Source organism: Gobio gobio (assembly GCF_949357685.1).
Source record: "Gobio gobio genome assembly, chromosome: 21".
Lineage (NCBI taxonomy): Eukaryota > Metazoa > Chordata > Actinopteri > Cypriniformes > Gobionidae > Gobio > Gobio gobio.
The window spans coordinates 15,237,606-15,254,183 of record NC_137117.1 but is presented as its reverse complement, the minus strand read 5'-3'; the positions used below and the strand labels follow the sequence as shown (position 1 = coordinate 15,254,183).

Genomic DNA, 16,578 nt, shown 5'->3' with positions numbered 1-16,578 from the left:
GGTCGGTGCCCTTAAAAGTACCGAGTTCGGTACCCAATCCTACTTGTCGCCACCTACTGGTTCAACAGTGTAATTGATACAATCTTTATTTAAAGCATCGTTGCTTTCAAAATGTGATTTGCTCTATTTTGATCACTACCGTAGGCATCAGTGTTTAAATCCGATCTATACCTTTTTATCCCAGTACTTCTGAGATAATTTGAATTATTGAAACAGACATACCTATACATGACGACTGCTCTCTCTGGCTCAGCGCCAACGCAGATTTGAATGTTCGCTGTGGTTGTACTTGTCAAAAGGTTTTCATAGCCGAATTGTTGTCATTTAGGAATAAGATTGTGTGGGTGTTTGAATCGAGATTGTGATCTTATAACAAATATTCTCACAGCTCTACTGCACGTAGTCTTGACTTTTTTCAAAGTTGAAATTTGTTTCTGAACACACACAAGTCTGTCTGTCCAGAAGTCTTCGAGTTACATAAGCATGTTAAATTACAGCCCTCTGTTGTAAATCACGGCCAAAGTCTTAATTTCATCCAGATCTCCTCTTTCCTCGTTAGTAAAAGTCACAGTTAATTAATTCACACACCCCCTCGTCTTTCATATGCAGATGAGATGCTATTCTGCCACACAGAAGGCTTTAATTCACTTGGATTGGGGAGCTGGTGTCCCATTTTCTGTTACTGGACAGAATGTGCGATCCGTGACAGCTTGCACAAATGCTCTTCCTTTCCTAAACTCTGAACAGAAAACTATTTGCGAATCGGCTAAATTTGTGACTAATATTGAATTTAGTCGATTCTTCTGCAGATGTTTTTTTATTCATCAGTTGGGTGCTTGCACAGTGCCAATGCCCATGGCAGATGCACTCTAAAAAACACTGGATTAAAAACAACCCAATTTGAGTTGTTTTCAACCCAAGGGCTGGGTAAATATAGGACGGACATGTTGGGGTAATTTTACCCAGCAAATTGGTTTGTTTATTTAACCTAGCATAATGTGTTGATTAAAGTTTTACTATAATACTAGCTGATTCTTTTTTTTTTTTTTTTTTACTTCATATATTAATTAATATTTTCGGATTAACTTAAATCCTCTAAACTTTTTTAAAATACTCCTCACAATCACTGGTTTGCATGATAATTCCTTTATTTTCCATCGTATTTTATATTTATATCGTTTTTTTAATACATATGGCCTACATTTAAGCTTGTTTTAACAAATATTAGAAGTAAAAATGAAACATTTAGAATTAAACATCAGCGGGGGAACTTCAGACCGCCGTTCTGCATTTCACTCGTAGCCGAAATATGCGGTGACTGGCTCCAAAACATGTCCATAAACAATCAGTGTACAGTTCTGAGAACATTTTCAACATGAAGAATTTATATTCGGTATGTTTTTGAATAAAATCATAATTTTATGCAAGGCATCAGGTGGCATGCACCAATTTAATGGCGCTGCGCTGCTCTCTCCTGAAGAGGTTGCAAAAAGCCTGCGATAAATAACTCAACCCTGGGTTATTATGTTTGACCCAGGATCTGGGTAACACAAAAACAATCCAAACACTGGGTTGTTACATCTGGCTCAGGATCTGGTAACACAAAAACTACCCAAACACTGGGTTGTTACGTCTGGCTCAGGATCTGGGTAACAAAAACTACCCAAACACTGGGTTGTTGTATCTGACCCAGGATCTGGTTTACACAAAAACTACCCAAACACTGGGTTGTTGTATCTGACCCAGGATCTGATTTAAACAACTACCTAAACACTGGGTTGTTGCATCTGACCCAGGATCTGGTTTACACAACTACCCAAACACTGGGTTGTTACGTCTGACCCAGGATCTGGGTTATACAAAAACTACCCAAACACTGGGTTGTTGCGTCTTACCCAGGATCTGGTAACACAAAAACTACCCAAACACTGGGTTGTTACGTCTGACCCAGGATCTGGGTAAAACAAAAACTACCCTAACACTGGGTTGTTGCGTTTTACCCAGGATCTGGTAACACAAAAACTACCCTAACACTGGGTTGTTGCGTCTGACCCAGGATCTGGGTAACACAAAAACTACCCAAACACTGGGTTGTTGCGTTTTACCCAGGATCTGATAACACAAAAACTACCCAAACACTGGGTTGTTACGTCTGACCCAGGATCTGGGTAAAACAAAAACTACCCTAACACTGGGTTGTTGCGTTTTACCCAGGATCTGGTAACACAAAAACTACCCTAACACTGGGTTGTTGCGTCTGACCCAGGATCTGGGTAACACAAAAACTACCCAAACACTGGGTTGTTGCGTTTTACCCAGGATCTGGTAACACAAAAACTACCCAAACACTGGGTTGTTACGTCTGACCCAGGATCTGGGTAAAACAAAAACTACCCTAACACTGAAAAAAATCTCCCTTCAAAGGATAAAAATAGATAAAAGTTGGTTGTTGCTTGTGCAGTTTCACCGTTGTATTATGGAGCTGTGTGGTTTCAGGGTCAGACTTTGGGGGGAAAACGTGAGGAGGGGAAACTTTGCCATTTGTGGCAAGTGCATGTGAGGGCTCGGGCATTACTTAATCGGGGTTTAATTAATTGTTAACCAAGTGTCATTTATAACTCAATGTTATTGTTATCCTAGGATGTGTCTCAATTAACTTTTCCAGTGTCTTCTGTTCATTTGTTTGCAGAGACTGCCACACCATTATTTGCATATTAGAAGTTCAATAACATTGCTGTAAACCTGAATAAGTTGGCAAAACAAAAACAAAAAATTTGGTAATCAGTTACATCAACATTTTTAAGTTAAGAAATTCTAAGTTTAAGATTTTTATTTTATACTTGAAACTTGAAATATTTGAGTGAGCATAAAATATATATCTCTATCTATATATCTATATCTACATCTGTTCTCAAACCAAGCTCATGCTCCACTTGTCATCATGATGGTAACCCTACAAAAACCCACATAACCGAAACTCTTCTAAATTAGCATAGCAAAACATTAAATACTACTAAATCTCCCACTTAACATTACACAAAAATCATTAAATAACACTTAATTTGAGCATTTACTCTCCATTTCGAGTGTCATGGCAAAGCATGCTGGGAAATAGAAATCCCAGCCCAGTTTCAGTTAATTTTAAGTTTGTCTAAATGAAAAGTTCATAAAATTCAAAACAATGAAACAATTCAGATTACTTAATGTCAGTTTTGTGTAGGGCTGCAACAATCGATAAAATCGATAAAAATCGATTATTAAAAGAGTTGGCAACGAATTTCATTATCGATTCGTTGTGTCACGCGACTGTTATGCCCGTCAATAAGACGCGGAGATGTTTGAGTATAAAAAAAGCACGGATGAGCGCAAAGCATAGTGGAAGCGCCGAGCGTACCAGTCGAAAAGCACCATTTAATAAATCGAAAAAAGCATGTTAATTGCAGCAAAAGCGACGCGACATGGCATGGGAGCACCACGGTGGAGATTCAGCACTTAAAACCAAAACATCTGAGTCCTTGATGAGGAGGAAGCGAGTTCAACAGCAGGGGAACGTTAAGTCACTACAAAATCCCACTTTTGTTCCGTTTGGAAGTGAGGAGCGTGACGTCCCTCCAGTAGCTCTTCTGCTGCTTGTTTACTCGTTATCCAGCATGACAGGTTAGCGTTAGCTTGTTAATAACAGCAGTAAAGCAGGGGTGGTATAGTTTGCAAGACTAAAGACACATTTTATTCACTTGCCTTTTTTGGCCCTATGTTATAGCTATGTTAATTTCGTTGACAAATAATTTGTCAGTATTTTAATCAACAACATTTTTCACAGACAAAAACGAGACTAAAATCAAAACCAGCTTTGAATGACAAAAACTATGACTAATATCTATAGTCATTTTCGGTCAGCATTCGGTCTTAAAGTGACAGCAGTCCATTAACCTGCTTCCATTTGTGCTCTTAATATTAATCAAACAACAAAAGACAGAGAAAATCACCTCTTTAGTTTTAATAGGGATTTATTATATTTATTATACATTAATTATTTAATCCATATTTTAATCTATAAGGAATGTTGTATGCAAGTTGTTATAAAGAATGCATATCTGTAATGAAGCCATAGCTGGAGTCGGATCAGAATCCATGTTGCAGAGGTAATTTATTGGGAAGGAACAATCAAATGATCAAACAGTGCAAGACAACAGGCAAAAGGCGTAGTCAAAATCCAGGCAAGGTTCAGCAACAATACTGGGCAGGCAGACAGCAAACAAATTCCTAACGATAAGCAGAGAGAAGATCCGGTAAACAGGCAAGAGGGTCAGAACATAAAGACAATAGCAATAGTAAACGCTTGGTAAGGCAGAAAACTGGCAATACTTCGCAATGTGTTCATAGAGGCACATGGCTTATAAAGCTACAAACAGGAAGTGTCACTAAAACTCAGGTGATGGCTCCCTCTGGTGGAGGGATGAACTGTTCCTGGGCTGGAGTGTTACAGATTTCCCCCCTCTAGGAACACCTCCCGGTGTTCTTTTCCTGGGCCGTCCCCTAGGTCTGGGTGCTGGTCGGTCTGGGTGATTACGATGGAAGTCACTGACGAGTGAGGGATCCAGAATGTCTGAGGCTGTTACCCAGGATCTCTCCTCAGGGCCATATCCCTCCCAGTCCACAAGGTAATGTAACCGATTAGCCCTCCTTCTGGAATCTAGGATCTCCCGGACGAGATAGGCAGGGGATCCCTCGATCTCCAATGGTGGGGGGGGTGTAGATTCAGTAGTTATAGTTTCAGAAGGTGCAGGTTTCAGGAGGGACACATGGAAGGAAGGGGAGATGCGATAATCAGCAGGAAGCTCTAGTCTATAGGTAACGGGGTTGATTTGTCTTAGTATCTTAAAGGGACCCACGTACCTTGGACTGAGCTTCCTGCTAGGTAGCCGCAGATCCCTCGTAGAAAGCCATACCATCTGGCCAGGCTGGTAATCGGGGTGGGGACGCCTCCTACGGTCGGCCGTAATTTTCTGTCTCCTGATAGCTAGTTGAAGCCGGACATGTGCGCTGTCCCACACCCCTTCACTCCTCCTAATCCAGTCATCCACCGCCGGCACCTCTGACGGTTCTCCCGACCAAGGGAACAGTGGCGGTTGATAACCCAGAACACACTGAAAGGGGGTTAGTCCTGTGGATGAATGTGTGAGGGAGTTTTGGGCAGACTCAACCCATGGCAGGAAAGTGCTCCACTGATGCTGTTCACGACTACAGTAGGTGCGCAAGTAGCGTCCAATCTCCTGGTTCACTCTTTCCACTTGACCATTGGCCTGAGGGTGATAGCCAGAGGTTAAACTGACATTGATATTTAACTGACGACAAAAGGCCTTCCATACCCGTGAGGTGAACTGTGGTCCCCGGTCAGTGACAATGTCATCAGGGAGTCCATACACCCTGAAAACCTGGTTGAACAGAGCCTCTGCCATTTCCATGGCTGTGGGTAGACCTTTCCTGGGGATCAAACGACATGACTTGGAAAAACGATCAACTATGACACAGATGGTAGTGAAACCATTGGAATTGGGGAGATCAGTGATGAAGTCTACTGCCAAGTTGGACCATGGTCGTTGAGGGATAGGCAGAGGTTCCAACAGCCCTGCAGGGAGTTGCCGCGGAGTTCTAACTTGTGCACAGACATGGCAGGCATTGACATATTCAGTCACATCATGGTGAAGAGTGGGCCACCAGAAAGAGTTACGTACCAGCGTTGTAGTTCTTTGAATTCCTGGGTGACCAGAACCTAGAGAAGTGTGCACCCACTGCAAGACCCTCTGTCTAAGATTTTGGGGTACATACTGCCTATTAGAGGGACATTCTGATGGTGATGGTTCATCTTGTTGTCCACGATGGATCTCTTCCATAAGGTCCCAACGAATGGGTGCAAGGATGACAGACTGTGGCAGAATGGACTCGGGGTGAGTTGTTGAACGCGCTGTGTCATGTCTTCGAGAAAGGGCATCTGCTTTGCTATTCTTGCTGCCTGGACGATAAGTAACTGTGAAATTGAATCTGGTAAAGAAAAGCGCCCACCTGGCCTGTCGTGGATTCATTCTCTTGGCATTCTTGATATATTCCAAGTTCTTGTGGTCCGTGATGACTTGAAATGGGTACCTGGATCCCTCCAACCAGTGTCTCCACACCTCTAGAGCAGACTTGATGGACAGCAATTCCTTGTTTCCCACATCGTAATTAATTTCTGCAGGGGTGAGCTTTCTAGAGAAAAAGGCACATGGGTGGAGTTTACCTGGAGAACCATGACGCTTGGAAAGTACAGCTCCGATGCCGCTGTCAGAAGCATCCACTTCTACTATGAAGGGGAGGCCTGGATCTGGAAGTTTTAAGATGGGAGCAGTGGTGAAGCAGGACTTGAGTTTGTTAAAAGCATTCTGTGCATTCTCTGGCCATGTCAACTTCTTAGGTCTTCCTCTGAGTAATGTAGTGAGAGGGGCTGCAACAGTGCTGTAGTTCCTTATAAATAGTCTATAAAAGTTTGCAAACCCAAGAAATCTTTGTAGCTCCTTGATGGTTGTAGGAGCTGGCCACTCAGTGACTGCCTTGATCTTGGACTCATCCATCTCTACTCCCTTGGGGCTGATGTTATAGCCTAAGAAGGTTATTGTGGTGGTATGAAACTCACACTTTTCCGCCTTCACATATAGTTGATGGTGGAGGAGACGTTTGAGCACTGTCTTGACTTGTTGAATGTGTTCATCCCTGGTCTTCGAGTAAATAAGGATATCATCAATGTAGACGATCACACAGCTGTTGAGAAGGTCTCTGAAAATTTAATTGACAAGTGACTGAAAAAGAGTTGGCCAGGCCATAGGGCATGACCAAGTACTCATAGTGCCCCCTAGTGGTGATAAATGCAGTCTTCCACTCATCCCCTTCCTTGATACGGACCAGGTTGTAGGCACTTCTGAGATCTAACTTAGTAAAAATCTTGGCTTCTCGTAGTTGTTCTAAGGCAGATGGGACTAATGGCAGGGGATACCGGTACTTAACTGTGACTGCATTCAGACCCCTGTAGTCTATACATGGCCGGAGTCCACCATCTTTCTTTTCAACAAAGAAAAATCCAGCTGCAGCAGGTGATGTAGAGGGGCGGATGAAACCCGATGCTAGTGCCTCCTCGATGTAATCCTCCATAGCCTGTGTCTCAGGAAGAGATAGAGGGTAAGCCTTGCTTCTGGGGGGGGATGAATTTGGTAGCAGGTCTATGGCACAGTCCCACGGTCGGTGGGGTGGTAATTGGGTGGCCTTTTCTTTACTAAATACCTCCATGAGTTCAGAATACTCCCTGGGGATGTGAGTATGAATGTTAGTCTGGGGGCTCTCCACACTTGTGGTCAGGCATGGTACTACGGACCTGGTGGATAGACAATGCTCTTGACAGAATGGTGACCACCGTAGCAATTCCCCTTCTTTCCACGAGATCAGTGGGTCATGGAGTACCAACCATGGGTAACCTAGTATAGGGCTCGGGCGTATGACGTCATTACTTTGCGTGGCGGCCATGTTGATGGCCTCATTTGCTGCTACTCGGACTACTGCGCACTGTTTATAGACGTGCTCCCTCTCAGTCGTGTGTCTTAATTTGGCGTTATTATTGGAAACCATGGTAAACCGTTGCTGCATTGTGGGGTGTAACACTAGATCACAATCGCCATGGGAAAAAGTTCGAAAATGGATTAACTTTCCACCTCTTTCCTGCTTGGAGACGCAACCATCCGAGGTAACAAAGAGTCGTCAGCTCGCTTGGATCGCGCTTGTAAGACAAACTGTTACCTGGGGATATGGTGTTGGCTGATCGCGGCTTTGACATAAAGGACAGTGTGGGACTTATGTGTGCCGAGGTAAAGATCCCCGCTTTCACAAAAGAACGCTGTCAGCTGGATGCAAGAGATGTGGGGAGCACAAGAAAAAAATGCCCACCTCCGAATTCACGTGGAAAGGGTGATTGTAACCGTCCGCAACAAGTACACTATTTTGTCAGATAAAGTACCGATTCACATGGTGTTGCCAAGCAAGGACGAATACATGACATTCCTCTATAAGATTGTGTATGCATGTTGTGCTCTGACAAACATGAGCCCTAGCGTTGAAATAAAATAAATGTGCATTAAATACAGCCATAAGTGTCTGTTGCATCCATACCCACAATCTTCAAAATAAATATACTTAAATCAATATAATGTGCAAAAGCAAGAAGTGTCACACAATCAGATATTTTTCAGTGTTTATTTGCAAGTAGTGCAACCCGAGAACACAGAACGGTGCAGTGCAGTTGGAATGCTTCAAGGTAAAAGGTTAACGTTACATAGGCTTCATGATCTGCAGCTCCTGAACCCATCCATTTGTGAACTGCAAATTTCATATGAATCCAAACCGTTAATAGTTCCAATTTTGTCCATATACCGGTCCCTGCCTTCCCTATTTAACGTATCCCGGTAAATTCCACATCCTTTTCGGGATTTTAACATAGTTTTTCTTTCTCCCAACTCTGCTTCTCCTCGTTTGATTTGCTGTATGTTTACATTCGCGAGGCCATCAACATGGCCGCCACGTCCCAGAATGCAACGCAGCGCCCGAGCCCTATAATGGGGTGACGAGGAGACATGATGACATAGAGGGTTATGGTTTCAACATGGAAAAGTCCTACTTGGATCTGGATAGGAATTGTTTTATGGGTAATCTGCCCGGTGCCTATGGGTGCATTATCTACTGCTGTGATACGGATGGGTGGATTGCATGGTATTGTAGGGATATTAAATCTGGTGACTGTCTGATGATGAATGAGGTTCAATGCCGCTCCTGAATCCACTAACGCTGGAACACATGATTGGTTATCTTTCGTAAAAATTGTCACTGGAAGAGCAAAATTTTTACTAGAAACTGAATCAAAAGTGATGCTCACCCCTTGAGAGGATCCCGCCGGGACTCTGGTCCTACTTGGGCATGCGTTACAAAGATGTCCGGGTTGGCCACAATAGAAACATAACCCCTCATCTCGTCTGCGTTGGCGTTCCTCCTCAGGCACCCTTGCACGTCCGATTTGCATGGGTTCTACCGGTTCAGCTAATGAAGTAACAGGAGATGAGGCAGTAGTAGAGAAATGCATGAACGCACTGGGCCGAGGCCGATTGCGCATGAGATTGTCTATTTTTATGGTCAGTGTAATGTACTCAGACAAGGTTAACGAGTCATCCTTGCATGCCAGCTCAGCTTGTAGTGTGGAATTCAAACCTTCACGGAAAACTGACTTGAGAGCAACATCATTCCACCCGCTTTGTGCAGCTAAGGTGCGAAATTGTACTGCATAATCAGCTGCACATAATTTCCCCTGGCGTAAATGTAACAACTACACAGAAATGTCTCTACCCCCTGCAGGGTATTCAAAAACTTCCCTAATCTGTTGGGAGAAATACGTGAAGGAATTGCGAAGTTGTTCATCATTATCCCAAACTGCTGTGGCCCACTCCAACGCCTTGCCAGTCAGTAAACTCATCATGAAGGCACATTTAGTTGTTTCTTGGTTAAAGGAGTCGGATTGGTGAGTGAAATATATGGAACACTGCCTCAGAAACCCTTTGCATTTGTCTGCAGATCCATCAAACTTTTCTGGCAGTGCCAGTCTTACCGTGTCAGGGCGTGGAGAAGGCATGGACTGGATATAACGTGTCAGATGTTCATTAGTGGCTTGAAGATTCACAAGTTGTTCTTGAAACTCATGCAGTACATCACCTTGATAAACAATCCTGGCTCTGAGCTGGGTAACCTCTGCTGGATTCAGGTCTGGCGAAGTATTCTGTAATGAAGCCATAGCTGGAGTCGGATCAGAATCCATGTTGCAGAGGTAATTTATTGGGAAGGAACAATCAAATGATCAAACAGTGCAAGACAACAGGCAAAAGGCGTAGTCAAAATCCAGGCAAGGTTCAGCAACAATACTGGGCAGGCAGACAGCAAACAAATTCCTAACGATAAGCAGAGAGAAGATCCGGTAAACAGGCAAGAGGGTCAGAACATAACAAAGACAATAGCAATAGTAAACGCTTGGTAAGGCAGAAAACTGGCAATACTTTGCAATGTGTTCATAGAGGCACATGGCTTATAAAGCTACAAACAGGAAGTGAGTCTACAAACAGGAAGTGTCACTAAAACTCAGGTGATGGCTCCCTCTGGTGGAGGGATGAACTGTTCCTGGGCTGGAGTGTTACAATATCATTCATTGAAAATAAGACATTGTGTTCTTCTTTAGGAGGAGTAGTTTTATTTTATTGTCACATAATATTTTTTAATATGTCACAGCAGTTAAATCTGTGTCTGGATTTAATATCATTCATATTAATAGGTTAATACAGTAGATGTATTCTCCAGGTGTATATAATGGGTTTGGACATTTTAGAGAAATTCTTAATGCATTACAATTTAACTAAACCCATTAATTTTGTTTGTGAGTGTGTGCGTCTGAGTGTAGTGTAGAAAACAAGTTCTAACATCCAGTTAAGTTTTCTGATTAGTATTTTTCTTTATAAAAAAAAAAAAGATTTATAGATTTATTGTAGCAACCTGTGCACTTTCTGAAGATTTTTTGCACTGTGAATTTGCACAATCAGTTCTTTTCTTGAATAAAGGATGGGAAATTATTTGTTTACCCGATTATTCGATTAATCGAAGAAATAATCGACAGATTAATCGATTATTAAAATAATTGTTAGTTGCAGCCCTAGTTTTGTGAACTCAAAAGAAAAAATAAAGTTCTAAAATACTCATAAAAGTTAATTTGATCGAACTTTAATTTAGGTGTACCAGTTAATTATTTTGAGCATTAGGGCCAGTTTTCATTTTGTCTATCTGTGTGAATGTTCCCATGTAAATCTTAAGTCTTCTGATATTTCTCTGAATTAAACTCAAAACAACACCTAAAAGTTTCTGCAACTGTACAAAGCACATTGATATTTAATGAGGCTAGCACTAAGGCAGTTTGATTGGTTGTCTGTTACATTCCAGCACTGTGGTGAATCTCACTAAATGGCCAGATTGAATTTCACTACAAAATCAAAGGTAAGAAATACATTTAATTTAATTTAAAGAAAATTAAGCTTGATTTTTAGGACCATTACGTTTTTTAAATTGTTACATTGTCCCCCAAAATTCACATTTCCATAATGCAAAAAAAATAATATTACTTGAAATGCTATATATATTTAAGTATTTGAGCATTTATACATAATGGCAGTATTTGTTGTACTGGTCTTAATTTATGGTCTTCATTTTTGAAATGTCCTGAATATGTTCTATATACTTTTCATGAGATTATAAAATGATAAAATTACAAGTGTGAAACATTGCTTAAAAGGATAGTTCAGCCAAAAATGAAAATTGTCATTTACCCTCATGTTGTTGCAAAACTGCATGCACACAAAACCCAAAAGAAGATATTTTGGAACTCTGGGAACCAAACAACCAAACCAAACAACATTGGAGCCAACATTGACTTTAGATGTAATGTATGGATAAAACAAAACTCATACATTGACATTTCATACAGGTTTTGAACGACATAAAAAAACGTACTATTCCTTTAAGGGCTAAAATAGGCTTGACCCAGGATTAAACATTCTGTGGTGAAGCACGAGTGGTTTAATACTTAAAAATAGTTAGCAGCTAAGCAGTTAACCGCTTCAACATGCTCTTTATATGTTCCACCCTTTGTTCTGTGAATGACTAACACAAAAATCAACACAAAAATTCCCCTGCGTGTTATAACAGTTCTGAAATGACTGATTGGGAATAGGGACCAATCCATCAAACGGAGAAGTAATCTCAGAGTGACAGGAGCAGTTCCACTCCTCTGCGCAGTCTATCGGATTGATGGAAATGCTTCTCGATGTAATGCATAACTGCTGACCTGCCCCGGCAGAACGGCTCGTCCAATACACTTCAGCCCAATGAGATCCTGAGACTAAGACACTGTGGGGGAACATTGAAAAGGATCATCAGCTGCAAACCGTCGAACACATAATTGCATAAAAGCGACATTGTAATCTGGTTTCAGTGGGAAAGGAACATACATTTCTTTTAAAGCACATTTGTTATAGGATTAGTTCACCCAAAAATTACAGTTGTGTCATTATTGAATTAATCATGTCGTTCCAAATCCGTATGTTTTTTTCTTCTTCTTCCATGGAACACAAAAGGAGAGATTAATAAATACTGGTTGCGCTTTTCCATGCAATTATAAACGAATAAGGACTGGTACTTTCAAGCTTTAGAAAGGAAAGCGGTCCATACAATTTGTATGCCATATTTCAAGTCTTCCAAAGCCATATTAGCTTTGTGTGAGAAACTGTGGGAAATTTGCTGTTCACTGATAATCTTTCCTTCCACTGAGCTCTTAACCACCGTGACCAGGCAATTGAGTAAGAAAGGACTCGAAAAGACTTATTTTGTGAACGAACCATTCAGAGTTTTTGTAATGTGGATCAATTCATGGCTCAACTCTCATCAGCATGCCAAAGAGAACAAAAGCATATTTTCAGTGAATCACATCTTAAATTTTCACATGGCATCAAAGAACTGGTGCACAATGTTACATTTACTACTTTTATATTACTTTTAAGTTGTTTTACATCCTTTTTGAAGCTCCAGTTCATTGTGCATGAAAAAAGGAGAAAATTCCTTTTTTTGTTCCCAATAGAAGAAAGTCATATACTGTAGGTTTGGGGAAACAACATGATTGTTGTGAGTAAAAACCATTTTCATTTTTGGATGAACTAATCATTTAAGAAAATTGTTAAAGCTATTATTAAAAGTCTTAATGTTTAATCAAAGATGAATTTTCCTAATCGTGTTGTTCAATAAACCTGGCATTGTATATTACAAATATTGTTGGCTCCTGAATGAATTGCTTTTGTTCCTCTTTTGTAAGTTGCTTTGTATAAAAGTGTCTGCTAAATGCAAAAATGTGAAAGTATATATAAAATTAACTTGAATAGTGATGAAAAATGTGAAGCCTAGAGCAGAATTGTGACAAATAGCTCTTATTCTTCTGCTTGAATTGCAGTGAAATTATAGTTGAAAAGAAAGTGATTCATCCTTTCAGGCAAAATTGTGAACATGTTCAAATGTCAATAAGTATATGTCTCTCCAGTTGTTTCAGGTTCTGCAGCCTACGCAGTTGATCCACTGGGCATTTAATAACCACGTTAACGTGTTTGTTCAAGCACCTTTTTCTTTTGCAGTCATTACGTCAAGTCATTTCCTGGATTTTTCCAGAAGCCGAAATAATTAAATTAGGGCTGGGCGGTGTGATGTTATATACCGATGGTAGAAATGACTCCCATCAGGTCAAAGTATTCCTGTAGGACACTCTGACACAAGGATGAACTCTCTCCTTCTGCCTCGGAGTCGGTGGGCAGATTCTGCACAGAAACCGCCAGGTGAGAAGACGGTAAGGGGTTTGAAGGAGTTAAACGAGGATCGTTGAGGCTTCAAGCCCAGCGCTGATCAGCACTCAGTGATGCAGGAGGAGGAGGAAGAGGAAGGAGGAGCGAACAGAGCAGCTGAGCCTTTCTGCTTTCAGTCTCTCGTCAGCGTGTGCCAGAGCGGTTTCCTTTGCTGTGCTTCTCTGAGAAACACACACACACCAGAGCGCTCTTCATTGCTTTTTGGGGGAGAGTGCTGAATCTTTTTCTCTCTCCGCCTGGATCATGCTGCCCTGGAAAAGGAGTAAGTTTGTGCTAGTGGAGAATGAGTCCAAAAGCAAGCCGAAAAGTCTTGGAGCCGGGCTGACCTATCATTCCCTGCTGTCGACTTTGCTCCACTCCTGTCCGGACCTCGTTCCTGACTACCCGTTCCAATGGCTGGGGAGCGTCTTCCACAGCAAAAGGCAGAAAGTGGAGCTCAATAAAGAGGAACCCACCTACAAAGTGCGTTACCTGGGCAGCGCGGTCACCATCATGGCTAAAGGTGAGGACTGCACGCAGGAGGCGGTGGCCAAGATTTGGACTCGCAGCAACTATGGCGAACAGTGCGCCAAGATGAAGCTCACCGTCGGGCCCCATGGCATCCGCATGGGGGCGGATAGAGGTGGCAAAAAGAAGCCCGTCCACCTCTATTCCCTCAACCGGATCACATACTGCACAGCTGACCCCTTTCGGCCCAAGATTTTTGCTTGGATTTACAGACATCAAGTGAAGAATAAAGCTGTGGTGCTACGCTGCCATGCCGTCCTGTTGCCGAAGGCGGAAAAGGCCAGAGCGTTAGCGCTCAGCCTGTACCAAAACTCAATGTCCGCATTCACGGAGTTCAAGCGGCTGAAGCGCCAATCTGACTTCCGCCATTGCCAGCAGCAGCTGTTGGGCGAAGACATTGTGCCTCTTATGCCTCTTCGGAGACTCCTAAATGGCCAATGTCACTACCAGCCACCTACAGAAAAGCCTGGAAGTGCCAAACGGCTTTCTTCGATTACTGAGGAAGAGGAGGAGGAGGACCGACAGGAGGATGAGCAAACCACCACCAACGCCGGCAGTTCCAGTCCCCCGCCGGAGAAAGATCTGAGGAAGATCGTAAATAGACTGGACGAGGTTTCGATTACCAGCTGGGATGAAGCACAGATGACTATCAGCACTCTGGTTTGAGGTCACATGGATACAGTTTAGCATCCTCACCACTGAGCCTCTGTCCTGTCGCCTTTCCTGCCAACCCACTCTATCTGGTACGTCCGTTGATGCACCGTGAAACAGCCCGTCCGAAACTCGGGGTAAGGACCTTTGGCACCCACGATGTTGCCTGCAGAGGAAGCGTTCCACGAGATGCATGGAGGGAGAGCCAGTACAAGCACAAAACAAGGAGGACCACAGGTACACCAATCCCTCGGAGTTGGTCGAGAGCTTACACCGAAAAAGCCTTTATCTACCCCCGACATCATGTTTAAACTGTACACCCAAAGACAATAAAGCATTCATCTCGTACTCACGCCAGTGAGTATTTTTTTTTTTGAGTACATGCCAAATGCTTTAGACTGATGGACTATAAGAAGGAACCTTAAAATGTGACTCTTTGTGTACGGTCAGTCCGTCTTTTGATGATCGTAACTGTCCCCTGGTGACCTCTCTCAACAGGCTCAGCTTCAATGGGATGCGGTTAAAGCTGGTTTATTGGCACTGGGAGCAGCACTAATGAATTAAACCATAACTTAGGAATCGAGCCTTTGACTTGACATGTTTACTGCTACCATTCGTCATAGCTCTGCTAATCAGTGATGCATAACAAGTGGAGGCATCACCTGTGATGTTCGAGATGGGCCTTTTAAAATGCTTTCCAGCTGTATCAATTTTACACTGTGATTTGTCTGGGACCAATGGCAGCACCATATCTTGTGTTTATACAAATGAGCAATTGTAATTTATGCTGAATTTGTGTTGGTGTAATGTGGTAGTCATAAAAACTCATTTTTATGCCGTTCACATGAAGGTCGTAGCTTCCATCTGTCAATGCTGGCATGTGTTTCGTTATTTCAGTGCATCGTATTAATCATCTGGAAACTGATTGGGGAAAACAGTGAACATTTTTCTACCACTCCCATCTTTTTCTGCACAATGGGACACTGTCAGTGTGAAAAATTGCCAAATGTTGCATTATAAAATGTTTACTTATATTAATTAAGAATTTTTAGAGCCCCAGCTTTCCATTTATTTCATCTCGGGATGATGGGATTGAGTTTATTTGAAGGATTTGAAATGCAAACTGCTGATTTTCTGGCTGTGTTTTAAAAGATGACTTCCAGCTTAAATAAATATTTAATTCAAAGAAAAGGAAAAAAAATGTCCATTGACATCCTGTGAGTGGGCAGTGGAAGGAACTGAATTCGTCTGTTGCTGAGGGGCATTTCGCTTTTCCCTCAATGCAAGGCAATTAATCAGCCGATTGAAATGTACAGAATCTGAGCATAAAACACCTGGGCAGGCAGTGCAGAGCTTTCAGCTTGACATGAAATCAGCCAGAAGAGCCTCAACAGCCTCTCAGCGCATAGTTGATTACAGCAGACAAAAAGACAAGCACATAAATACACACAATTCCGTAAGATCTGCATCAAATTCACCATAACAAGATTTGCTTTCTGAAGTGCATTTGAGGGCAATTGCTCATACTTGGGTTAGGCAATTGATAAACTCATCCCACACAAATGTGACATGGGGATGATTTATTCCTCAAATCTTGTGACTTATGAGGAGATTTGTGCTCTTGGTTTTTATATTTTTGTAAGTGATTATACCTGTAATTTTCAAAGTCCAACAGAGTTATGTTGAAAGAGGGACCCAAGCCATATCTAGAGACTTGAGGGTCACGAGGTGGATTCTTGAATAAGAAACCACCTGGTAGTAACCAACCAGAACACCTTAAAAAACGGCATAGCAAAACCTGGAAATCATATACAAAACCTATTATGGCGCCACTTCCTACTTAAATGTACAAATGGAGTTTGTTTTGTGGTTTAATAACCTATATTTTGTTTACAATATGAATATGACTGAGTGG

At 42.1% G+C, this 16,578-nt stretch overlaps 1 protein-coding gene across 1 annotated transcript; it reads left to right on the top strand.

Annotated features, from left to right (window-relative positions):
• Positions 1-13,625: 13,625 nt before the first annotated feature.
• On the top strand, positions 13,626-15,844 carry fam43b (family with sequence similarity 43 member B). Its single transcript, XM_079802351.1, has one exon. It carries the CDS (start codon positions 13,749-13,751, stop codon positions 14,676-14,678), a length of 930 nt encoding a protein of 309 aa, XP_079658477.1. The 5' UTR covers positions 13,626-13,748; the 3' UTR covers positions 14,679-15,844.
• Positions 15,845-16,578: the final 734 nt, after the last annotated feature.